At 43.8% G+C, this 25,641-nt stretch overlaps 1 protein-coding gene across 1 annotated transcript; it reads left to right on the top strand.

Moving 5' to 3' along the window:
* Nucleotides 1-2,665: 2,665 nt before the first annotated feature.
* Nucleotides 2,666-24,640, top strand: Arl6ip5 (ADP ribosylation factor like GTPase 6 interacting protein 5). Its single transcript, XM_052720688.1, has 3 exons — nucleotides 2,666-2,885; nucleotides 20,042-20,259; nucleotides 23,721-24,640. Exons 1-3 carry the CDS (start codon nucleotides 2,710-2,712, stop codon nucleotides 23,891-23,893), a joined length of 567 nt encoding a protein of 188 aa, XP_052576648.1. The 5' UTR covers nucleotides 2,666-2,709; the 3' UTR covers nucleotides 23,894-24,640.
* Nucleotides 24,641-25,641: the final 1,001 nt, after the last annotated feature.

The following is a 25,641-nucleotide window of genomic DNA, read 5'->3' on the forward strand; positions in this document are numbered from 1 at the left end:
AACAGTCTTTGTTAGCTCAAGAGATGACTCAATGGTTAAGAGCACTTGCTGTTCTTTCAGAGGACCCAGATTCAAGTCCCAACACCTACATGGCAGCTTACAACCGTCTATAACTCCTGTCCCAAGAGATCTGACACCTTCTTCTTACCTCAGGGCTCATAGGAACTCAGAGAAACTGAAGGGACAAACATAGATATGGGTCTATGCTGCACAAATCCTAAATGGTCTTATAATAAAAACCCAGAGCCAGATATCAGGGTGAAAGCTGAAAGATCAGAGAAGCAGAGCAAGCCACAGCCACCACCTCTTACCTCACCAACTCCTCAGCCTGAAAGAGCTGTCTCCTCCTGCCTTATATTCCTTTCTCTGCCCAGCCATATCATTTCCTGTCTCATCCTTCCTAGTGCTGGGATTAAAGGTGTGTGATCTCAAGTAATGGAATTAAAGGTGTGTGCTACCGTTTCTCTATTAGACTGGATTAATCTCATGTAGCCCAGTATGGGCTTGAACTCACAGACATCCAGACAGATCTCTGCCTCTGCCTCCCAAGTTCTAGGACTAAAGATGTGTACCACCACTGCCTGACCTCTATGGCCAACTCTGTGCTAGCTTTGTCCTTTGATCTTCAGGCAAGCTTTATTTCCTAGATTACAAACAATGTATCACCACAGGTCTGAGCTAGATCCTCTGCATATATGCTGTGGTTGGGTAGCTTGGTGTTCTTGTGGGACTGGCAACCATGGGAGTGGGAGTGTCCCTGACTCTTTTGCCTGCTCTTGGGACCCTTTTCCTCCTCCTACTGGGTCGACTCATCCAGCCTTGACATGAGGGTTTGTGCTTAGTCTTATTGCATCTTGTTATACCACGTTCAGTTCATATCCCTGGGCGGCTGCTCTTTTCTGAAGGGAAACAGAGGAGTAGATCTGGGGGATAGAGGAGCTGCTGGAGGGTAGGGGGGAACAGGAGGAGTGGAGGGAGGGAGGCTGTGGTCAGAATGTAGTGTATAAGAGAATTTTTTTTTAAAAAAAGTCTGCCTTCCACCCTAGGAACTAACTAAAATATAGCCATTAGCAATCTTCCCATCCACTACCATTCACAGATTAAACCAACCACATGTGTAAAATAGTTTGTTTTATCTTTTATGAACATGCCCATATTTTTCGTTCCATTATTAACTAAGTAACACAACACAGTTATTTGCATCTCACTCACGTGGCATTGGGTATTATCAGAACCTGGAGGTGCTCTAAACACTCAGGGTTTGTGTGTAAATACTATAGCATTTAAAATAAGAGCTGGAGCATCCAGGGAGAGTCCTAATGAATATGAAGAGCATTGTACCTTGTTCTCATGTATTTGATATAAAAGGCTTATTGATGTGATGATGCATACCTTTAGTCCCAGCACTTACTTGGGTGGCTAATGTAGGAGAATCTCTTGTTAGTTCAAGGCCAGCCTGGTCTACATTGAGAGTTCCAGGCCAGAGCTACATAGTGAGATCTTGTTGTTGTTGTTGTTGTTTTTTTAAGGGGGATGTAGGGAGTTATCCTACCAACAATTACCTTACCTGGGGAAAAAAACAAAACAAAACATGAGCCTTTGAAGAAAAACAGCAGTTACCAATATAGCTTTGGGGTAGGGTAAAAATGTCTCCTTATCTGTTAAGAAATGTGCTTGGGCTGAGAGATGGCTTGGTTAAGGTCCTCTAGGGCTCCTGCAGAGTACCTGAGTTCAGTTCCCAGCACATTCACTGGGTGGTTAAAGCCACTGATAACTCCAGCTCCAGGGGGTCCAATGGCCTTTTCTGGACTCTAAGAACACCCCCATTCATATATGCACATACCCACACACACCCATAATTTTTTAAATAAAATACACCTTTTTTTAAAAAAAAAGACATTGTTTTCTTAAGTAAATGTTATTGGTTTAATATTGGAATAAAACTAAGAAAGCTTTTTGGTGTGGAATCCATGAATCTGCCCAGAAACATGGAGCTCTGCAGGCAGTGTGCTTTGAAGCTAAGAGCACACTCAGCCAAAAGTGAAGCCATCAAGTACCTATTTGATCGTCTATCTATTACGATGGCACAGCAGTTCAGTAATTTTGCCACAAGACAGCAGAAATGGAGGGCAAAGAAAAAGGCGAAGCCACAATCAGCTGTTCGTTTCAGTCAAACCCTCGCTCACATTTTTCCAGTCTGATTTCACACAAAGTGACTCACGAGAATTGCATGCACATGTGGGGAGCTTAGCAATACTGGACTTCATGCAGCACTGAGGTCGTCTTCCATTCCCTTCCACTTAGATTGACATCTAACAGCTGCCTTTTTACTCCCCGCAAGGCAGAGAATCCACAGTTCCACGTTTAACACTCACAAAACGTGTCTAAAAAGAGATGGTTTATATTCAAATTGCCAGGGAGAATTGACACCACTTTTAGGCAAGGGATATCCGCTGGCTACTTTCTGTCAGTACTCTGTTCTACATTTGTTTCTTTGCTCAGTAGAAGAAGGCCCCTGTTTTCTGTCACTAACCACTTCCAGCCAATCACGGGACAGACAAACACACCCGCCCGAACCCGATTTCCTGGGCCTGCGGTGCTCTAACCGCAGAGCCAATCCAAAGGAGCCGGCTGTCATCTTTCACCCAGCTGGGTTGCCGCCGCCGCCGCCTCCAGATTCCGGAGGCGAAGCACGCGAAGCCGAGGAACATGGACGTGAACCTCGCCCCGCTCCGTGCCTGGGACGATTTCTTCCCGGGCTCTGATCGCTTCGCCCGGCCGGACTTCAGGGACATTTCCAAATGGAACAACCGTGTAGTGAGCAATCTGCTCTATTACCAGACCAACTACCTAGTGGTGGCTGCCATGATGATTTCGGTCGTGGGGTAAGTGGGGTCTCCTGCCCGGAGCACCTGTCCGAGGTCGGGACGCAGGGACTCCGGGGACAAGGCCATGAGATGCAAGACTAGGTCCACGCAGAGCGCCTGCCCCGCGGTCTCGGCGAGTGGCCGACCCAGTGGAAACTTGTTCTCAGGGCGAGGCCGCGTCTCTCTGGGGTCCCCGTTCTCTTTCTCTTTCTGCTCCAGGTGGCTGAGACTTGACAAGGACCCTGGGAGGGAGAAGCTAAGGGGAGTGCTGAGAACTTGGGGCAATAAAAGTTACCCCCTTCCCCGTCCCCCATGCTGAGGTCAGGTGCCTGTCCGATGTTTGTAGCACGCTTGGATGTTTCAAAAATAAGAAAAATGTAGTGTTGCAACCTTGTCCTGGGGCTGCCTAGAGGAGCCTGGAGTGACAGGGTGTGGACCCAGGGCGGTGTTTAAGTGACTCCTCTGTCTAATTTCCGCCACACTGTACAAGAGAGCTGAGCTAGGGCTCAAGAGGGTGCGCGTCTCCTGGTGGCGCATCTTCCCGTGTGAGGTGACTCTGGGAACGAGGCCCCCGACATATTTTTCCCCCAGAAGTTGCTAGATATGGTGGTCACTTTAGCTTTGCTCCTTAGCCTGGGGTCTTATCCATAAATGAAAGCCTTTTCGATGCTTGATAGTTAAGAAATGCCATGTGTTAATTAAGGTTCTACGTGGGCATGCGGACACACACACACACACACACACACACACACACACACACACACGTACACATTTCTGCACCTGTTTCCTTAGAAGCTGTCTTATCCTTTAAAAATGATGCTCTCACCTTTTACAAAATAAGTGGTTATATTTACCATCTTGTTTGTTATCTCTTACCTGGATTTAAAGAAAAGGCTTTTTCCTTGAACTCGCTTGCGGTAAAAAAAAAAAAAAAATCTTGTCTAAGGCTTCTTTTTCAGAAGAAACTCAAAGAGAAAGAAACCTGCCAAGAAAACGAAAAGGAGAGATTCATACTTGGAGGGAGTAGGAAGGAGTGAGTGAGAAAGCTGCCTTAAATTGGCCTGAGGTTAGCTGGCTTTATTTACTGAGCTACCTCTGGGCACCAGAGCCCATGCCAAGTTCCGAGCACACCAAGATGAATCAGACTTGAATTCTGGCCCAGGGACACATGGTATTTGCTGAGCCTCAAAAGGAGCAAACTCTCACAGCACCGGAGACTGGCAGAATTTCCTATTCCGGGCGTGGTTCAGAGTGGGCGCCAATTCCCAAATGCAAGTTCCATGTGGGATCCTTGCTGTGTGTGACTGAGGAAGTGCCAACTCTAGGGATGATGGCCTAGTGTGCAGAGGACACTGGCCCTGGTGGATTCTGACTAAACTGGCAGCTGAGGAACCGTTAGTCGGGGTCAGAAGGCCTAGGCAGTTGTACCTAAAGCTGCCCCAGACTCTGTGCTTCTTCCTGGAGAAAAACTGTGTGGAAAAGTATCTTTAAAATAAAATTGCTAATAATGGGTCTACATATCTTTTCTTCCTCCTTTGTGGTGATGTAGTCATGGGGGAATTTTCTTATCTTAAATAGAAAGAAATAGTTGACAAACCAATCAAATATACAATGAGAACAAATCCTCCTTCCCCAAAGCAGTGTGTGCCCAGGCTCTAGCACAAACCCTGGCCATCTTGTGGCCTTCATAGAGTCCATTTTTCATAGTCAGCTCTTTAACTAAATATGGCTCTTTCCTTGTGGTCTCAAGCCACTAAACCAGGCAGTCTGGGAGTCTTAACCCTTCTCATTCCCATTACGCATAGAAGTCTCAATTGTTAGTGGCATCTTTGAAGGAGAAAGAGAAAAGTACCTGTTATTGTTGTTGTTACAAATTTGCAAAGAGCCAGGCAAGGCATGGCGGCTCATAACTAGCACTCAATTGTCTGAGGCAGGAGGATTGCCATGAGTTCCAGGCCAGCCAGGGCTAGAGCGTGAGACTCTGCAACAGTTGTTTCAAAAACATGAGTGTGTGTAAAATATAAAATTTTCTTTATACCCCAGCATAAATTTGGTCATGTAACTTTTAGTTGTTTTTTTCTATGCATCTCTAAACACTTTATAGCTTTCCCCACAAATTCTTATTTTCTTTCTTTATAATTAATAATAATAAACATTTATTGAGGGCTCTGTGATAAGTACTGCGTGCTAAGTATTTTCCTGCATTGTGTCCTACAGCTCCATAACTAAACTATTATTATTTTCATTACTAAACCAAATGCTCAGAGAAGTTGAATGACATACTTATAACCACAGACCTGGGCTTATCCCCTTAACTACTGTGGCATCTTCCTAGGATTCAGGAGGTTTAGAATTATAGTGCCTGAAAGGTGGAAGAAATCCAATACCTTTGGGATCAGGGAGAGTGGCTGATTCTGGAACATTCCCCATTCTAAATAGAACTGTACTCTTTGGGTGCTGCAGTGGATGGGTGGGTCTGGTCACCGCTGGAAGCTGCTTATCAGGACCCTCTGCTAGTGGATGATAGTTTCTCATGATGAAATGTGCAAATAAGACACATTACCTGGGGTGAAGACTGTTCAGTGATTCCATCCCTGTGGCCAGGAGGCCCCTTGGGGACAATGGATGGCTATTGAGGTCCTCTAGTGTTTCAAGTGTGCTTGGCTGAGGACAGACAGGGCTGTTTTTTCCCCAGATTTCAGCATGAGGGGAGGGGAGATTGGAGGATGTGATGTAGCTCCAGAAGCAGTAAGAAGCACTAGCCCAAGATGGAGAATAAGAGAAGTAAGATAGAGACAGAGTTCCGTACTGGGTCCTGAACAGGAAGGGCTTGGCCGTCAGAAGTTAGGTCTTCAGTGAGGCATGGAGGTGCATGGTTTTTTTTTTATCCCAGTAATAGGGAGGATGAGGCTGGAGGAGAGTGAGTTTGAGGCCAGCCTGAGTTAAATAGTGAGTTTGGTGCTGTATAACAATACTTTCTCTCCAAAAGAAGAGGAGGAGAAGGAGGCAGTTTGGTTTTTGTTTTAAAACCATGGTCTTACTCAGTACGTGACTTCCATGCAGTAGGTACACTGTGCATCCCAGATCCTGTGAGCTTGGGGCTGCTGCTCCTCTCCCTCCTCCTCCTCCTCCTCTCCCCTTTCCTCTTCCTCCTTTTCTGCCTCTCTTCTTCTTTTGCTCTCCTCCTCTCTCCTTTCTCCACCCTCCTCCTGCTCTCTACTTCTCATCCCACCCTCTCTGTTTTATTTTATTTTTTTTTATTTAACAACAACAAAAAAAAAATAAACATGGTTTCACTGTGTACCTCTTGGCTGGCTTGGAACTCAAGCTCCTCCTACTCTAGAGTCCCAGGTGCCAGGATCATAGGCATGTATCGCTCAGCCCTGTAGCCCTCCCCACAGACAGTTTTTATTTTTGCCGGTCTCTTTGAGTAGTGTAAGTTAGTAGTTATAAGCCAGATGAAGTGGGTTGGAATCCCAGCTGCCAGCCACTGGCTGTATGACCACACTGCCTCATCTTCGCCATCTATACAGTGACAGTAAGGACAGCGCCCACCTTACAGGCCTGCTGGGAGGACTAACCAGTGTCTTACAGGTACTGCTTTCAGAACAGAGCGGGCCTCCTCAGTTTGCCACAAGAAATGTTACTTCTTTCTTACCGCTATTAGTGTTACCAACTAGACAGCTTAGAAATGCAGCGTCTTTAGACCAGTGGCTTCCACTGCCAAAGTGCAGCTCTGATCTGTTTTCCCACTTCTGCAAGACTCAGTTTTGGTGTCACCCCACGGGAGAAACCCTGTCCCAGTGTCTCTCATTGCCAGTGTTAATTGGATCCCACATCTGTACTTGCAGTTTTCCAATTACCCAAAAGTCTTTTGTGAATACATGTCCACAAGAAAAGAAAGACGTCTAAGATCAAAGACCAGAAACTGTCTTTCCATCCATGATGGGAGCCATGAATGCATTAATATATTATGTTTACATCACACTCATCAACTGGAGTTGTCTTAGCCAATGTTCTATTGCTGTGAAGAGATACCATGACCAGGGCAACGACTATAAAAGAAAGCATTTAATTGGGGCCTGGTTTGCAGTTTCAGAGGTTTAGTCCATTAACATCGTGGTGGGGGACATGGAGGTACACGTGGTGCTGGAACAGTAGCTGAGAGCTGCATCCTGATCCACAAGCTAACAGAAGCGGAAAGGGAGGGACAGACAGAGAGACAGAGACTGGGCCTAGCATGGCTTTTGACACCTCAAAGTCTGCTCCCCCCCACTCCAGTAACATACTTCCTCCAACAAGGTCACACCTCCTAATCCTTCTAATCCTTTCAAAGATTTCCACTCCCTGATAACTAAGTATTCAACTATATGAGCCTGTAGGGGCCTCTCTCATTCAAACCACCACAGAAGTTTTTCAAAGTAAAAATACAGGCAACAGTTAATTGCACTTGACCTTAGTACCATGCCAGTGATACACTCTAGCTGTGGGTGAGGATTTCTGAGTGCTTGATGGAGTGCCTACAGATACAAACTAGAAAAATCTATTCAAAATACTGAGCCAAGGAGCAATAGCAACCTGCATCTGGCAGCTTATCACAAATGAAGACCCTCTCGACCGTTTCCAGCCTCTGGGCTCTATATTTTAATAAGGGTCTCAGAGGATTCATCCTCACATTAAAATTTGGTCTAGTCTGACTCAAAAGAAACACTGACAGAACTTAAAAATTAATACACCACATGCCAGTGTCACTTTTAGAAATTCTAATTGCATTTTTTTTTCTAGATTCAGGAATCTGTTGATTTCCCCCCTCTGACTCCCCAAATGATTGCAATATGGATACCCCAAAGCTGAATAAGAGCTAGTAATCCTGCTGAGCGACAATCCGTCAGAAAGCATGAAGGCTTGAGGTCATGCAGCTAATTGGAACCCAAACTGCTAATAGTAGCTGGGCTGCTTACTAGCGGGTGAAATAGCTCTTCAATCAAACCACATGGTAAATTTGCTAAAGCTCCTACTTAATCAGATTTAACTGAATGTTTGAAAATTACGTTTCTTTTTTTTTTTTTTTTTTTTTTTTTTTTTGGTTTTTCGAGACAGGGTTTCTCTGTGTAGCTTTGCGCCTTTCCTGGGACTCACTTGGTAGCCCAGGCTGGCCTCGAACTCACAGAGATCCGCCTGACTCTGCCTCCCGAGTGCTGGGATTGAAAATTACGTTTTTACTGCTATGCTAACTTCCCTTTTTCATTCCTGACATCAGAACATATGTTTTCTATTTTCCTGGTGTGGCCTCACAGTCACCAACCGCACGCCGTATTTGCAGCTTGTATAAATGCTTCCCCCCGCTTGCCTGCAAGGCACATGCACACATCTCTCCCCCCCCAGCCCCCACCTTACACAGAGTGGTGTCACGGCTAGGTGAATGAGCCCAGGTTTTCTTGGCAGGAGTCACTCTGTGTCCTGATGGTTTGGCCTGTGGAAGTGTTAAAAGAGGGTGGGATCCACAGCTGCTACTTCATGCTGCTGCTGGCTTGCCAGGTCAGAAGTTTCTAGAAGGCTAGTAGTAATTACAGACTTGAAAAAAAAAAGGTATTAGGCTAATTCTTTTCAAAAGAACTAGGACTCTGTACAAGCCCAAAGCATATGGCTGTCAGCATCTGGTATTAGGAATGCTCACACTGTTTGTGCTTTTAAAATGCTATAAGGAGAAAGAACTGGTTGCCAGTTGGTGAGAGAAGAAAGAGCTAAGAAAGTCCCGGGTGCTCTGCACGGGGATATATTTAAACATTTGTGGGAAGAAAAGACTTGACATCTGGGTCCTCCCCCTGCTGGCCTCTAAATAGCCCTAGAGGTGCATTTTTTAAGTTCTTGCTCCCTTGTAACCACTGTCCTTGCCCCTGGCTTTGTCGAGGCAAACCTGATCATCTTAGGGGTTGTTTTGTTTGGTTGGTTTTTTGTTCTGCTTTGTTTTGCTTTTGTTTTTGTTGTGAAAGGTAGACCGTAAGACAAAAGACTGTTGGAATTTTTCAGACTGTCTGTTGCCATGTATCAGTGAACCCTTCACAAGCCCGTCCCTGTTTTACCTGTACACTGGCCCTGATTGTAAATTTATGCTGGCAGGTGTATGGATTTGTTTCTGTTTTTTTTTTTAAACTATTTTTTAGACTACTAGTGTAAGTAATGCTAAGAATAATATGAAATGGAAACCACTAGCAGTTCTTTTCATAGTTATTTTTCAAATGGAATAAATTGCAGTCTGTTTACAAGTTAAGATGAGTCAGAGTCTGGGGCTGGAGAGATGGCTCAGCAGTTAAGAGCACTGACTACTCTTCCAGAGGACCCACGTTCAATTCCCAGCACCCACATGGCAGCTCACAACTGTCTGTAACCCCAAGATCTGACCCCCTCACACAGACATACATGCAGGCAAAACACCAATGTACATAAAATAAGAATAAATAAATTAATTTAAAAAAACGATTAGTCAGAGTCAGCAGTTTTATGGTGGGATTCTTGTGTCCCTTCATTCATTCACTCCACAGAGTGAGAGGCATTCACCAGCCTTTCAGGTACTATTGGGAGGAAGTGGAGAATGGGTATTATGATTCCTTTATCAAGCTGGAGGTCTAGAGGGGTAGTCAGACAATGCTGAAAAGGTCAGAATCAATTTTTATACAAGGCAACCAAGCCTACAGAAATACACAACTACATTTAGGCGGTGGTGGTACACACCTTTAATCCCAGCACTTGGGAGGCAGAGACAGGTGGATCCCTGAGTTTGAGGCCAACCTCGTCTACAAAGCAAGTTCCAGGGCAGAGAAACCAAAAAAAAAAAAAAAAAAAAAAAAAAAAAAAAAAAAAGAAAAGAAAAAGAAAGAAAGAAAGAAATACACAACTCTATGGGCATATGTCTTTCCTACATGGTCTTTCCTAAACAATTCCACTTAGAAAATTCTCCAGTGTTAGCAACAGGGGAAACACTGTTATGTGTTATGTGGATAGGTGAGAGGGTTATTACGTTCTCATAATATTCACTCACAATTCACATTGCTTCTCTATTGAACAAATATTAAGTGGGTGTCTAGCCGCAGCCCTGAGGATACAGCAAGACATACCACGTCCGCACCTGCCCGATCCTCCCAGACTCCACCCGCCCCACATTTCTTCTGAAGTACACTTCATCCAGGAAAGACAGTGCAGGTGGATGGAGTTTTCTTCTGATGGGTCTTGAGTTTTTTCTGTGTGCAGACCTCTAAGAGAACTGTCAACATTCAGATGTTTAATCTAAAGATCCTTCATCTGAACTGAAGATGTAGCTCAGTGGGAGAGCCAGCTTTGCCTGCACACGGCCATGGGTTCAATCCCCTGCAGGCAGAATTGCCTCTCATTTAAATATCCTTAGCATCATGTATCTCCCTTGTGCTTCCTGACCTGCTCTCTGTCACCATCACGTGCTTTTTATTAGAAGAATTAATTTTCCACCCTGTCTCTGTCAACTAGTTGGTGTTTCGGTTTCTTTTTACTAGGGAGAGATTTACAATTTCTAGGTAAAGTGAGATAATGTGTGTAGTCTGGATTCCTGGCCCCCCTCTTAGAAGTTGGAGTTGTAAATCAATTTAGGGATGCAGAACTCCGGACAATGTTGGGATTGTATCATTTAATATTATATTGTATTATATTATTTTCCTTTTGGACAGGTGAGTTTTATCCTTTATCAGTTCATCTTTAGAAGGCTTACCCTTGATGTCGCCTCTGGTCAGGTAATGCTTTTGCAGCTTTGGTCAGAGATAAAACCCGCAGTTTGGCTCCCATTCAGCAGCCATTTACTGTAAACAGAGAGGATTTTAGGTCCTTGCGATGAATAGGCACATGTCTGGGCCTTCCCTTCCATAAGCATTCACTGGTAGGCAGAAAGGCCATTTAATGTAGAAAACAGCATTTTGGTTGCTCCTTCTGCTAACTGGATTAGTAGCCCACCGATTCAATGTATAGGTTGGAGGTTAGTGTGAAATAAATAAGACACTCTTATGGGAAGAGAACTTAGTGTCATCAACCTTATTATTAGCATGTGTCAATTCCAACTTCTCTCCCTTGCCACGTGACAATAGTTCAATAATTCTCTAGTTTTCCTTGCCTAAAATTACACCACTGAAATAATTCAGGAGGACCAGTTTGTCAACAAGCAGGTGTCTTCTATCACTTCCAAAAAGTTCCTGGGAAGGATCATGAGCCAAGGTAGTGATGAGTATGTGAGCATCATTATGCCACGCTCTCTAACATTGTAGGTGATGAAAGCTCTCCATCATAAAAAGTTTAAAAGGACTCACTACGGTCTAATTCCAGTTCCGTCACCATTTGACACGCCGACACTCCGGTGAGGATTAGAGTTATGATTTCTAACTCAGGTCCAATGGATTGTCTATGAAAAGTAAACTTACCAGTCCTGGGTGTGGGGAACGGCCCAGTGGGTGAAGTGCTTGCTGTGAGAACATGAGGATCTGAGTTTGGACCATAGCAACCACATTAAAACAGCCTGGGAAAGCTGAGACATGAGAATCCCTGGAGCTCACTGGCTGGCCAGTGAGCTGCCGGTCACTAAGATATCTTGTCTCAAAAGATAAGATAGAAGCTGAGTAGTGGTGGTGCACACCTTTAATCCCAGCACTTGGGAGGCAAAGGCAGATGGATCTCTGTGAGTTCAAGGCCAGCCTGGTCTACAAAGCGAGCTCCAGGACAGCCAGGGGTGCACAGAGAAACCCTGTCTCGAAACACACCCCCTCAAAAAAAAAAAAAATAAGATAGAGAGCAATGGAGAAAGACACTTGATGTCAACCTTTCACCTCCATGTATACACAAATATACATACACATAAATAATAAATACATTCATACATAAGCAAATAGTTTAGTAAATGCCAAACAAAACACAAGAGGCTAACAAAGTATGCCTTGCTAGGAATACATTGAGATGCCAATTGTATGAACTAGTGGGGGAGAGTTCTCAGTTTGCTGGTGCAATGTGTGCAGGATACAGTGACTTCTGTGGCCCTTGCTAATTCAGCCAGTTAGGGAAGTCCCAAGGTTATGTTACTTTGACCTTCTGTGACAAAATAGACAGGCTCCTATGCCACCTAAACTTTCCTTTGTCCCATCTTTTTGAAGTCTCCTTTACCCTGGTGCTCCTTGGGTCCAGGAGATAATGGTTATATATACTGGCGGTTAATTTGTGTCTAAAGTCCATAGTTACACTTTACAGTGAGATATAGTTCTTGCATGCTGGCAGGATTGCTCTGTGATAATGGCACTCGCAGACAAACCTAATAGCCTAAGTTGGATATCTGGGTGGGAGGAGAGAACTGACTCCTGAACGTTGCCTCCTGACCTCCCCATCGGCACCATGGTGAATGTATACACTAAATAAATAAATGTAATTTTTAAAATTAAAAAGAAAAAAATAAAATAGTTCTTGCCAGGACAGAAGCCATATTGGCAAACCAAAACAAACAAACAAACAAAATCCACTGAACACTGTTAGGGTGATCACAGGAAGCAGAAAGGACCCTCAAAGGATAGGCTAGCAGTATGTTAATCTCTCTCCTTTGTCCCTGCTGTCCTTTAGCCTGTGCCGGTCACACAGCCTGCAGAGGTGCCTTGCAGAAAGCCTACTGCGTTTCTTCCTTGTCCATTCATCTCCTCATGTAGGAGCATGAGGAGATGCATTTTTTTTTCCCAGTGATACTTTTTCACTTGTCCCTTTAATAAGCTCTGCGAAGAAACAAAAGCTGGGACTATTTCCCTGTCCTGTCTAGTATACAATAGGAATAATAGCGGCTTGTCTATATTCATCTCATGCTCCTTAGTTGATGGCCACAGAAATACGCTGAACTTAATGAAATGGTATGAAAACGCAACGATCTTTTACTTTTTTTCTTTCATTGGACACATTTATCAAGTATGCTGTGCTAGGTGCTGGGGCCAAAACTGTGACATCTCCGTTCCTTATGGAACTCTCTATGTGTTCAGCACTCACCCACATAAATGTGAAGCCACCACTGTGGTAAGCACTGTGGCAAGAGGCATATGGTGCTATGTGCTGTTCGGAGAGGCTGAGAAAAGGCTGCTGAACTGAGCCTTAGAGAAGGTTGGAGTGAACCGAGCAGAGAGAACAACTTCTGCATGGGCCTGTGACTCCCCAGCAAGCAGGGTGCGCTCTAGCAACCACCAGAAACGTGGGCATAAGTGCAGAATCAGGACGTGGTATCAGGAAGTTGGTAGGGAGGGCTGCTGCATGCCAGGTGCCCCTTAGTACAAGCAGCCTAAACTAAACACCGAGGTTGGTGAGCAGAGCATGGATCTCACCCTGTAGCCAAGCTCCCTGTCCCAGGTACCCACTCCTGGTACAACTATGTTCAGTAGTAGGGGCTACAGAGGCAGGCAGGCCTTGTAGAGTGGGTAAAGGGTGCTGGTTTTATAAGGGCCATGAGAAGAAAGTGGATAGGTATGTCCATAATTGCCACGAGCCCCCGGCTGTGGAAAGACCACAGGAAAACCTCTACTTCTCAGAGAAGTGCCCTGTGAGTACACATCCCCTCTGCCCCCCTTCCCTGTGAGCCAGGCTCCTCTGGAAACCACTCTTCAAACACAGCGTCCAAGTTAGAAGTCAGCGTGAGTCTGTGTCTGCTTAGGAAGCACTTCTCTGCCCTCTGGGTTCTGCTTGGTGTGACAGAATTTCCCGAATGGCCCTTGCGGCGCTGCTCTGAATCCTCTGCTGTCGTTAACTGTACTGGCAGCTCTGCCGTTGGTGGCCTTGGACACATTTACTGACTGCCTAGATTCCTTAGCTCACTTCTTTGTGAACTGAGGGGTTTTTCAAGATCCCCCTAGCCCTAGAACACTGTGATTAATAGGGTTTTCCCCCCTGCCAGCAGTTTATGGCGACTCTGCAGATCCCGTCAGCAGCCTCACAGTGGCAAGTCTGGGGCATATTTCACCACAAAGCTGCCTTCCTTCAGCCGTCTCTCTCTCTCCCTTCTGCCTCCATGTACACACGCTGGGCAAGTGTTAAACCACTGAGCTACCCCTCAGCCTCTGCCACCTTCTCTCAGAGAGAAATAACCCTGTGGAGGGATTCCTTAGTAGTTGACTTCAAGTGGAAGAACATGGCAGTTTGGAATGGAAGGGTTAAGTCCTTGAGTGCATTAAGATGCTTAACCACACAGGATGACTATATTGTGACCCCCACCCCCACCATCCTTCCTCCCTCAAATCCCGTGACTGTGCTTTTTCACTTCTTTGGACCTCAGTTTTGTCTTATACTGCATAATGGGATGGTATTGATTCAGAAATTCACAGTGGCATTCTGAATGTTTTTTTACAACCAAGAACAACCCCACTGAGTAGAGGTTTTATTAATTAGTAGAGTGGGGTAGTTTATATGAATATGTTTATCTCAAAATTGAAAACATGTTTCATATTTTTAACTTGCATAATTAGGTTGTGTTCTACAAAGAACAGAATCTCAAACGTTCGGTCTCCCCTCCTTCACTCCTCCATAGTCTTCTAGTGCTTTCTCTCTCTTTTCCTCCCTGCTTCTTATTATTCATGGTAACCAGCAATAAACCTGCTCCCAGCAGAGCCTCGTAAGAGATGTCCTGTTTATGGAAACCACTCTTCCAAAAGCTCCTGGATTTTATTTTGACTGGTGTGACTTAACAGGCCAATGGTTGGCATCGAACACAACAACTGCTTCCCAGATTCTTGTGCTCATCAGAAAATGCAGTTAGTTAGTCTGGTGTCTGTGTGTGTGTGTGTGTGTGTGTGTGTGTGTGTGTGTGTTTCATGTGTGCCTGTGTGTCATTTTGTTACAAGGATAAGTGGCTACCAGGGCATCTTCACGGCACACACTTTATTGATTTTCAGGATGGAATCGCATGTCCTCAGAATATGGAAGGAAATCATTTCTCCTCCCAGTGACTTTGTACTTTTCCCCATCAGTTTGGAGCTGGACTGCTTTCTAATTATAGTTTGTGGCTGGGCATGTTGCAAGCTGAAACCAGTTCTATAGGAGCGCTTGCTTCTTTTCTCCAGAGCTTGAGTTACAGGAACAGGTGAACAGCAAATGGGGAACGGCTTGAATCGGCCCTGGGTTTTCCATTCTTCTTCATCCCAGGCTTTATTTAGACGTTCAGTTTAGAGATCTGCTTTACTTGTCAAAAGTAAAAATAGAAAAGAAAAAAAACTTTATGGGAATTTCATTGTATGCCGCATAAATTGTTATCTTAATGAGTATTCTAGAAAGATCTTTGGTACTTTGCTGCAGACTGACCAGCTCCCCTTTGCAGTTTAGTTTGCAAGAGTTTTCTTAAGTTTCAGCCTTTCCCCATGATTCACCTTGTTTTTGAGACAAGGTCTCTCACTGAGACCTGGGCCTTGCCAAATACATGAAGGTCATTGAGTCCCCAGGCTCTGCCTGGGTCTACTTCGCCAGTTCCAGGATTACAAGTGCACAGCTCCACACATGGCTTTTTTTTTGTGGGTGCTGGGGACCAAGTTCATTTCCTCAAGCTCGTGTAGCAAGCATGCTGTTTCCTGGCCCTCCCTTCTAGCTCTTTCTGTTAATTTTGTTCTTTGCTTTACAGCTCAGACACATTTGAGTGGGTCCTAGATGAAAAGGATGTCCTTGTGAGGGTCTATGTTTCTTATTTTAAAATGTCAGGCATTTTCAGTTATTCAAGTAGCATAAAGTAATTGAGAAATATAAAAACAAATGCTAGGCTTGGTAGCCCATGCTGGAATCCCAGCATTTGGAAGGCCGAGGCTGGAGGATTGCCATGAATTCAAGGCCAGCTAGGCTGTGTAGCAAGACCCTTTCACACACACACACACACACACACACACACACACACACACACACACACACACACACACACACACACACGAAGAAAGAAAGGAAGATGAGCAGATGAGGGAAAGAGAGAGAGAGAAACAACCTATTATGCCCCTACCCACCATGAGTACTGAAGTCTTTGGCCTTAATTTCTCTCAGACTTTCTCTTTTAGTACTAGGAATGAGATTTTGTTCATCTGTGAAAGTTCCTAGTCCTCTAATACAAGGCAGTCTAAGGCTTGTTCAAGGAGATATACTTTTTGCATTACCTGATTCTGCCTTTCTTCCAGCCTGTAAAACTTTTGTCTTTCCCACCACATTAGGTATTGGGGCATGGTGTCATGTGCTCTTAATCCCATCTCTAGGGAGGTAGAGGCAGGAGCATCAGGAACTTAAGGTCTTCCCCAGCTACACAGGGAGCTCCAATTAACCTGTGCTATACGAGACCCTGTCTGCAACAACAACAACATCAAACAAAACAAAAATCAAACAAATATCAAATCTGAGACTGTTGATGAAGTAACAGGTGAAAATATAAACTAAAATAATAATACATTACAGAGGCTGAGTCACTCTGGGTGACTTGGAGCTGGAAGGGAGGGCAGGCAAGGCAGAACAGCCTGTGAGCTGGGCGTTGAGAGCTTGGAGGAGGTCAGATGGTACAAACCGGCACACAGAGTACAGACAGCAGGAAGCCAAGGTTGAGGTAAAGAAGGAAAAAAAACCTCAAGGTGGTGTATGAACTCAAGTCCCAGTAATGCTATTAGATACTAGGAGAGCACTAAGCCTGGGCTGTGGACTGAGAAGCTGCTGGTTTTATATTTTTATATTTTCTTTTTTGTGTATAGTTATTTTGTTTTTGATTAGAAAATAATACACAAATGATAAGCCAGATCTGGTAGTGCAAATCTGTAATCCCAGCTACTAGGGAAGCTAAGATAGGAAGATAGAGTTCAAGGTTAGCCTGGGCAACTTGGTGAGATGCTAAGACTCCCCCCCTACCCAAAAGAAAAAAGAAAAAAAAAAACCAGACAAGATAAAACAAAGCCAACAGTGTGAGGATATAACTTAATGATAGAACATTTGCCTGCCATGCATAAGGCCCTCGTGTCCATCCCCAGTAGCACACACACATATGTAGCAAGATCTGGGATTATAGTTCAGCTGGTAGAATCCTTGCTTAACATTCACAAAGCCCTGGGTTTTATCCTCAGCACCACATAAACTGGGCACAGTGGCCTACACCAGAATTCCAGGACCTAGGAGGTAGAGGCAGGAGGATCAGGAGTTTAGGTCATCTTTACCTACACATCTTCACCTACACTATGGTGGGATACGTGAGACCCCATCTATATAAAAGAAAGAGAGAGTAGAAAAGAAGGAAGGAGAAAGGGAGGGAAAAGGGAAACATAAATTATAGACATTTCTGTTTTAGGGTTATGTCACATGCATGAAATGATAAATCTGTCTAACAGAGGGAATGTGTTATCATTGTTTTTACCTTTTAAATATTTTACTCAATATATTGTTAATATCTTGTTGTGCTACTAAATTATATGCCAGATCTGGTAGTGCAGTCCTAAATACTTCAGCTTTTTAAACATACCGCCAGCATGATATATCTCAGTCTTGGCAATTTTATTTATTACCTTTGTATTCTCAAGCTCGAAGGGTCTCAGTGTTTTCAAGGATTTTGAGTGACATGGCAACTGTTACTGTCCTCCCAGGGATGGCACTGGTGGGAATGGATCCTCTAAAGACAAAAAGTATAGCTCATGAGACACATGGTGCTCCATCCACAGAGGCCAAGGCAGTAGAGAGAGCCCATCTGCATGCAGCCATTCAAGGGACTGCTTTTGACGCTGGAAGGGGCATTTCCATGCAGGCAGTCAGGCCTGTTTCAATGTCACGGTGTCCTGGGGTAATTGAAGTTAGAGCTTACTGTGGTTAGCAACAGCCCGGCCTTGAGGCAGTTATGATCTTGCCCTGAGTCAGAAGGGGCTCAGCATGACCATTATCCCAAGTTGGCACCCATATGGTGTAGCTTGTTATGTTTCACCTTTTCTGAGAAGGTGACAGTCTGCTTGGAGGCAACAGAGGTGAAAGTAGCCGTGTTCTGAAAGGAGACTGGCCCAGAACAGCAGAGGGGCCCAGGACACAAGTGTTACAGGCTATGTTTAAACTATGCTACGCTACTCTTACGTTGTTTAATTCTCTTCTGGATCACTCTCCCACCGCCTCTCTTGTTTGTTTTAAAGACAGGATCTCACTATGCAGTCCTGACTGTCCTGGAACTCACATTGTAGACCAGGCTGTCCTCGAACTCACAGAGATCCACTTGCCTTTGCCTCCTGAGATTAAAGGTGTGCAGCACCACGTCCAGCAATTCTTTGCTTTTTTAGTGAATGGCTTTAGCTTTTTTCAAAGCAGTTTCACATTAATTCCAACACCCTGACAGCAAGGATAAGAAATTTTCACTTTCTACTCAAAATAGTTTGTCTTTCAGTGGGTAGCATCAGAGCTAACTATAAAGGGATTTTCAGTTGGAAACGGTGGTGCACATCTGTAATCACAGTACTTGGGAGGCTGAGGCAGGAGGATCATGGGTTTGAGGGTGGGGGAGCAAAGGTATCGCCAGAGGAACAGCTGCTAGCTCAGGCTTGGTTTGGCAAGCAGGAAGCCGAGGGGGCATGCTAGGCATGGCTTGAGTCTTTTAATATCTCAAAGCCTACTCCCTACTGACAAACCTCCTCCAACAAGGCCATTCCTCTGAATCCGTCCCAGTCAGTTCCAACAATTAGGAACCAAGTATTCAAACACGTGAGCCTGTGGGGACCATTCTCATCCAAACCACAATATCAGGCTATATAGTGAGAATCTGCCTCTTAAAAAAGGGCGGGAAGGTAGCCGGGCGGTGGTGGCGCACGCCTTTAATCCCAGCACTCGGGAGGCAGAGGCAGGCGGATCTCTGTGAGTTCGAGGCCAGCCTGGTCTCCAAAGCGAGTTCCAGGAAAGGCGCAAAGCTACACAGAGAAACCCTGTCTCGAAAAACCAAAAAAAAAAAAAAAAAAAAAAAAGGGCGGGAAGGTAGAAGACTACAGTGCTGTGTCCTTTTCATTTACAAAATACTTGTGGGAAATTACTTCTTTGTAGTGTTTTCTGCATTATCCAGACTCAGTGATGGCTGTCCAGTGATCAAGACCTTTGTCTCGTGGACCAGTGAATTTAGAGACTATATATACATCTGGAATTCTGAGTTGAAAAGCTGTGTGGAGGATACTGTGATTTGGATCATTTATTAGAAAAACAAAGACTAGTGACAGCTTGCTTTAGACTTCCGTGTCAAGGAGGCAGTAGTGGATAGGGAAGACTGGGCGCTCCATAGAAAGCTTTTGTTCAGCCTCAAGGAGAAGGCACTCTAGCTGCTGGGTCGCACAATGGAAGGGGGGTCCAGGGAGATTAGATTGTCTTATTCTAGGAGAAGCAAGTTACCCTGTGCTTTGTACACTGTTTTGTTGTTGTTGTTTGTTTTGTGTTGTGTTTTTTCCCATAAGGATTCAAATAAACACTGTAATAAACACTGTACAGTCCCAACAGAAATGTGACTGTAGACAGGGTCTTGCTCATGGAGGCCACTGTATAGCCTCTACTCTACATTCATCTATCATTCCTATTAAGGCTGAAATACTTAGTCCTAAAAAACAAATACAACTGGGGTGTGGTAGTGCCCAGGATGTATGAAGGCTAAACACAGCACATCTATAAAAGGTGTGGTCTTCAAATTGTGGGGCTCTAGTAAGATACGCTAGTGAGTCTGGTGGGCATCAGGCTGCGTGTGGTCATCTTAATGTCTTAGTCCCACCATTTTCTTTGTTGTTGTTATTATTATTGATCATCTCTTCTTCCCTTTCCCTTTTTCACCTTTTGTTTTGGTTTTGGGTTTTTGTTGTTGTTGTTGTTGTTATTTTGTTGTTTGTTTGTTTTGAGACAGTCTTGGCTATGTGGCTGAAGCTAGCCTTGAACTCATGATCTTCTTGCCTCAGCCTCCCAAGCACTAGGATTGTGTGGGCCAACATGCCTGGCTGTACGTGTCACCATTTTCTAACCACTAAGGCCATTTCTCTATTTAGAATTAGTCAGTCCTGTCTACTCCATAGGCTGAGGGCTTTAAGGTTCTGGTGTTGACGAAGTACTTAGTAAGTACTCAATGGGTTTTGCTCCTCCTCTTCCTGTCTCTCTGCATGCTGTACCTGCTACTGAGCCAGTCTTTCTTTGTCCCCACATCCCAGGTTTCTGAGCCCCTTCAACATGATCCTTGGAGGAATCATTGTGGTGCTGGTATTCACAGGGTTCGTGTGGGCAGCGCAAAATAAAGACATCCTCCGCCGAATGAAGAAGCAGTACCCCACAGCCTTCGTGATGGTGGTCATGTTGGCCAGCTACTTCCTCATATCCATGTTTGGGGGTGTCATGGTCTTTGTGTTTGGCATCACTTTTCCTTTGTTGTGTAAGTAAACCTGTTTTCTTTTTCTCACTTCATTAAAATAAATGTAGGCATAGTTGGCCAATGGGCATTGCATAACCTCTTGGTATATCTAGTACAGTATCAGAATCCTCTAAAACGGCACATGAAAGCCGAGTAGTTGCTTATTTCCACAAATACATGTGGGCACTTGCAATGTGTCAGGTGCTCTTACAGAGAGATACCAATAAACTAAACACATACAAATCCCAGTCACATGGCAAGAACTGGTACAGCCTGCATGGTATCTGCATGGTGGCTTACAACTAACTATCCATAACTCCAGTGGCAGGGGATCTGATACCTTCTTCTGACCTATGCAGGCACCAGGCATGCATACATCCCTACATATAGGTAAAACACTCATACACATAAATATATATGTATGATATATATATATATATATATATATATATATATATATATATCTGAAAAAAACTGGACCACAATATAAACACTAAATACTATAATTCTGGTGAACTATATATTTTCTAAATAGCTTATTTTCAAAAACCTCAAACAATATGAAATGAAATAAAGTTCCAATTCAGGTCTCAGCAGCACAAATCTGGCTGAAATGCTAGTGTAGTTGGTGGCAAGAAAATGTCCCTCTGTATTTGAAAATGTTTCACCTATGCATCTATTCTAGTAAATAAAATCATTTGCTTATTTGAGATCTTATCAGCTCAGAATATTTACAAATGAATCCTATACTTTGTTACACACCCTTGTAGTCGGTTTTTTGTTTGTTTGTTTGTTTGTTTTTACTCTTTGGGGGCCCGTCACCCAACTCCCAAATAAAACACACAGAAGCTTATTATTACTTATAAATGTCCAGCCTTAGCTTGGCTTGTGTCCAGCCAGCTTTTCTAACTTACGTTATCCTGTTTCTCTCTAACTATGTTTTGCTTCTGGGCTTTTTACCTTTCTGTATTTTATAATCTTTCTTTCCTTCTTACTCCGTGGCTGGCTAGGTGGCTGGGTGGCTGGCCCCAGCATCCTCTTTTCCTTCTCTAAATTTCTCCTCCTACTTATTCTCTCTGCATGCCAGCCCCATCTGTTTCTCTCTCCTGCCTAGCTACTGGCTGTTCAGCTCTTTATTAGACCAATCGGGTGTTTTAGGCAGGCAAAGTAGCACAGCTTCACAGAGTTAAACAAATGCAACATCAAAGAATGCGACACATCTTTGCATCATTAAACAAATATTCCACAGCATAAACAAATGTAACACATCTTAAACTAATATTCCACAACACATACTGTTTCAACCAGTAAATTCAAACTTTGGAGAAATTTCCCCAGATTTTCCTTGTTATACTGGAAGCTAGTGCTGGAATGATTCCACTTAAACACACTGCTTGATAACTGTAGTCCCCTTTCTGCCTACGAGCCTGAGACAGCCAGAGTAATGAAATACATCACAGCGTCAGGAGCCTCAGCTTCTCTTTCCAGATTCAGAGTGTGATTACTCATCCTAATTAAGATGCATTCACTCATCTCTAAGACACGGAAATTAATGTCAGTTATTCTCAAACTCAGATACATGAGGATCATCTGTCCAGATACTTTTTAAAAATATGCTTTTCTGACCCATATTCCCTTGGAGAGCCTGATTCTGTGGGTCACTTGTATCTCTAAAGGTCAGAGTAGGCTAGGAACTCTAGTCTTCCTCTGAATTGTGCATAGTGTAATGTGGGAATTTGTCTGTAGTAGGTTCTTTTTATTTCTGTATTTATTATGTAGTGCATGTGTGTATGCACATGCATACATGTGTTTCCCTGTGTGTAAAGGTGAGCATGCAGGCCCAGAGTTGACATCAGGAGTTTTCCTCCGTTGCTCTCCACTTTATTTGAGGTAGGGTCTCTTGGTGAAACAATTGGCTACTACTCTATCTAGCTGGTTTGTCCTGAGGATCCTCTGTTTCTGCCTTCTAAGTGCTGGGATTGCAGGCTGGCCGCCATGCCTACCTGGCTTTTATATTGGTCCTAGAAACTCAAATTCCAGTCCTCACTCATTGTCCATTGAGTCATTTTCATGATCTTTTTTTTTTAATTTTTAAAAATTGCACCTGTCTGTCTGTCTATCTATCTACCTACCTACCTATCATCTATCTATTAATCATCTATCATCTATTAATCATCTATTATCTATCTATCTATCTATCTATCTATCTATCTATCATCTATCTGTCTGTCTGTCTGTCTATCATCTTTCTCAAGAAACGTGGTAAGAAGACAACTCGTTCCACCATGTGACTCCTGGGGATCAAACTCAGGTCACCAGGCTTGGAGGCAGGCACCTCTACCCACTGAACCATCTCATTAACTCCCTAGCCCTATTTAACAGACTCTTTGGGTGCTTTGTACGTACATGGAAAAATGATTACTACAGATCACATAGAATGTCTTAAAATACAAATTCTCTAACCCTTTCCCTTGAAGTCCTGGGACAAGAGGTCCACGAGAAGGGACCATAGAATCTGTTTCATTGTAAACAATGTGAGGACATTCTTGATGATACTTTAGAAAACATGCCTCTTTGGAGGCACCTTAAAAGTGGAATTTACCTACGTTCTGGCATTCAGGGAACAAAGTACAGATAAACCTAGAATGTAAAAAATGTCCTTTCTGGGAAACTTGGGGTAAGTAGACTCATGTTCAGGTTGGAATCATGTCGGTAGACAATTATGTTGACTGTCATGTTGTTTAAGTAACATTTGCAAGGTGGGGATTTCAGTGGGGAAGAAAGAATGTGGCTGCCAGATCAGGGCTCTTCCAAGGGACTACTGTGTTTTCTTCCACACACAAAACAATGTGTATGGCTTGACAGGTAGCTTTATATGAAGTTTATGCAGCCATCTGAAAGCCTGGATCAGCAAGGTGAGCCGATCTGACAGCTAAAAGAGACAGTTTACCATATGTGTGAGGAGTGAGAAGGAGTACTATGTTGATGTGAAAAGGGGAATTCTTGGGTTGGAGAAATGGCTCAGTGCTCAAGAGTACAGAGGACCCAAGTCTGGTTCTCCACATCCTTATAGTAGAAGGAGTTGTTCTTTTCCTTCCACAGTTTCTTGAGCAAGACAGATAGATAGATAGATAGATAGATAGATAGATAGATAGATAGATAGATAGATAGATAGATTATAGATAGATATGCAATTTTTAAATTAATTTAATTTTTTAAAAATTAAAAAAATAGGGCCAGAAAAAAATGATTCAGTTGACAACGTGTGAGGCCTGGGTAGCTCACAACCACCTATAACTCCAGCTCCATGGGGACCAGATAGATGCCTTTGACCTGTGCAGGCACCTGCAGTCAAGTGCATAAACCCATAGACACAGACATACATACACATAATTAAAAAACAACAGTAGTTTTATTTTTTTTTACATAATTAAAAAAAAATGTAAAGGGAATTCTTGCTTTGATGCTGTCGTTTCTTTCAGTGATGTTCATCCATGCATCCCTGAGACTTCGAAACCTCAAGAACAAGCTGGAAAATAAAATGGAGGGAATAGGTTTGAAGAAGACGCCAATGGGCATCATCCTGGACGCCTTGGAACAGCAGGAAGAGAGCATCACCAAACTGGCTGACTACATCAGCAAAGCGAGGGAGTAAGCATGCTAGCCTGGTGACGGGGCCGCAGAGGAATCCAGCTGCACTTTCCCCTTGTTCAGACCCACTTTCTGCCTGTGGTTTGGAAACAGAAGGTGCACGTTTTTACCACCCAACTATCTATGGCATCATGCATGCACAGGCCCACCTGTTAAGATCTCCACCATGACCCAAGGAAGGCCTCAGAAACTGCAAAAATATAGACCCACTTTTCCTGTTAGGTCTGAAGTTTCCAGTGTGTTTTTGAAAGAGAATTGCAGGTTGGACAGCAACGGTACTATTCTATTGTAGGGGAACAGTCCTTGTAGAATCTGGAGGCAATGCTGAGTAAGTGAAAAGTCAGTTAGAGTAGAGGGTGCCGTGTGTCTGTCTGTTTCAAACCCTGTCTGACATCCCCTCAAAAGTCCCTTTTGATTATGATGTGTCAGGTATGTTAGTTAGTATTGTATCTTAGTTGTTTTGACATCAGAGATGATCTCTGACCCTCTGGCACCTGTTTGATATGCAGTGGAAACTGGATCAGCCAGTTGTTTATATTTTGTTTACGAATATGAAGGTAGCTGTTTAGGACAATGTTTTGTTAAATTTTTGTAAAATTTTTAAAAGGGTAGTAATATGCTTTCACCGGAAGGTATTTCTTGCAAAGTCAGTGTCATCCTCCTGGGGTGGGGGTGGAGGGGTAGTTACAGCTCTGTAACTTCTGTTATCCTTGACTTGTTCAAAATAAATAAATAAATAAATAAAACCAAACTTGAGTTGTTTATATGACACACTTTTGTTACTAAACGAATAAAAGGTATCCAAGATAATGTTTCCATTATTTAGGTTTTTTTGTTGGTGGTGGGTTTTTTTGGGGCGGGGGGGGGGGGGGGGGGGGGGGGGGGGAGGTGGGGAGTCTCCAGACAGTGTTCCTCTGGATAACCTTGACTGGCCTGGAACTCACTCTGTATACCAGGTTGGCTTTGAACTCACAGAGATCTGCCTCCTGAGTGCTGGGATTAAGGGTGTGCACCACCACCACCACCACCACCACCACCACTCAGCTTTTGTTTTTAGATTTTTTTTACAGATTTGTTTTTATTATTTTCATTTGTGTGTGTGTGTGAGAGAGAAAATGCCATGTGCATGCAGTGCCCACAGAGGCTGGAAGAGGGCATCGGACCCCTGGAGCTGGAGGTACAGGTGGTTGTGATCTGCTTGACATGGGTTCTGGGAACTGACTGAGACCCTCCGAAGGAGCAGAAAGTGCTCTTAACCTCCAAGCCACCTCTCCTGCCCCAGAGTTTGGTTTTTAAATAGATGAGAGCATCTAGAAAGAAAGAAATGAGTGTGTGTTTTATTAATTCCTTAAGAGCTCAAAGAGGACAACAGTAGTTGATCTTTTGATCCTGCGAAGCTTCCCTAGAGGACCATGCCAAGTGAGTTTAAATGGCTCCTGTGGCTCCTAAAGTTGTGCACAGCAGCTGTGGCAGCCAGACACTAAAGAGATATTAGAGTTAGCATGGTGCGGGCATATGTATTTCATTGCATCAATCCCTTTGCTGCTCATCTATTTAGAAATAGATGATGGGAAATGGGTGTTTGCCGGTTTACTGATTTCATAGATGAAATAGAAAACACTTAGGTTTTCCAGTCATTGCAAAGAGAACTGGTATAGTCTTTCCAAAGAGCCCCTCTGTGTGTTCTAAACAATCCATGACCATTTTGGCAGCTTTGATGTCTTGTGGTTTAGTCTCAGCCTGTCTGAAGCC

Source organism: Peromyscus californicus, unplaced genomic scaffold (genome assembly GCF_007827085.1).
Source record: "Peromyscus californicus insignis strain IS unplaced genomic scaffold, ASM782708v3 Scaffold_6__1_contigs__length_162567912, whole genome shotgun sequence".
Lineage (NCBI taxonomy): Eukaryota > Metazoa > Chordata > Mammalia > Rodentia > Cricetidae > Peromyscus > Peromyscus californicus.

Bases quoted from the DNA above. Each gene is read 5' to 3' on its own strand.
- Arl6ip5 (XM_052720688.1), top strand. From the start codon at position 2,710: ATGGACGTGAACCTCGCCCCGCTCCGTGCCTGGGACGATTTCTTCCCG. The intron at 2,886-20,041 runs GTAAGTGGGGTC...CCCACATCCCAG, and splicing joins ATGATGATTTCGGTCGTGGG to GTTTCTGAGCCCCTTCAACA. The intron at 20,260-23,720 runs GTAAGTAAACCT...CGTTTCTTTCAG, and splicing joins CATCACTTTTCCTTTGTTGT to TGATGTTCATCCATGCATCC.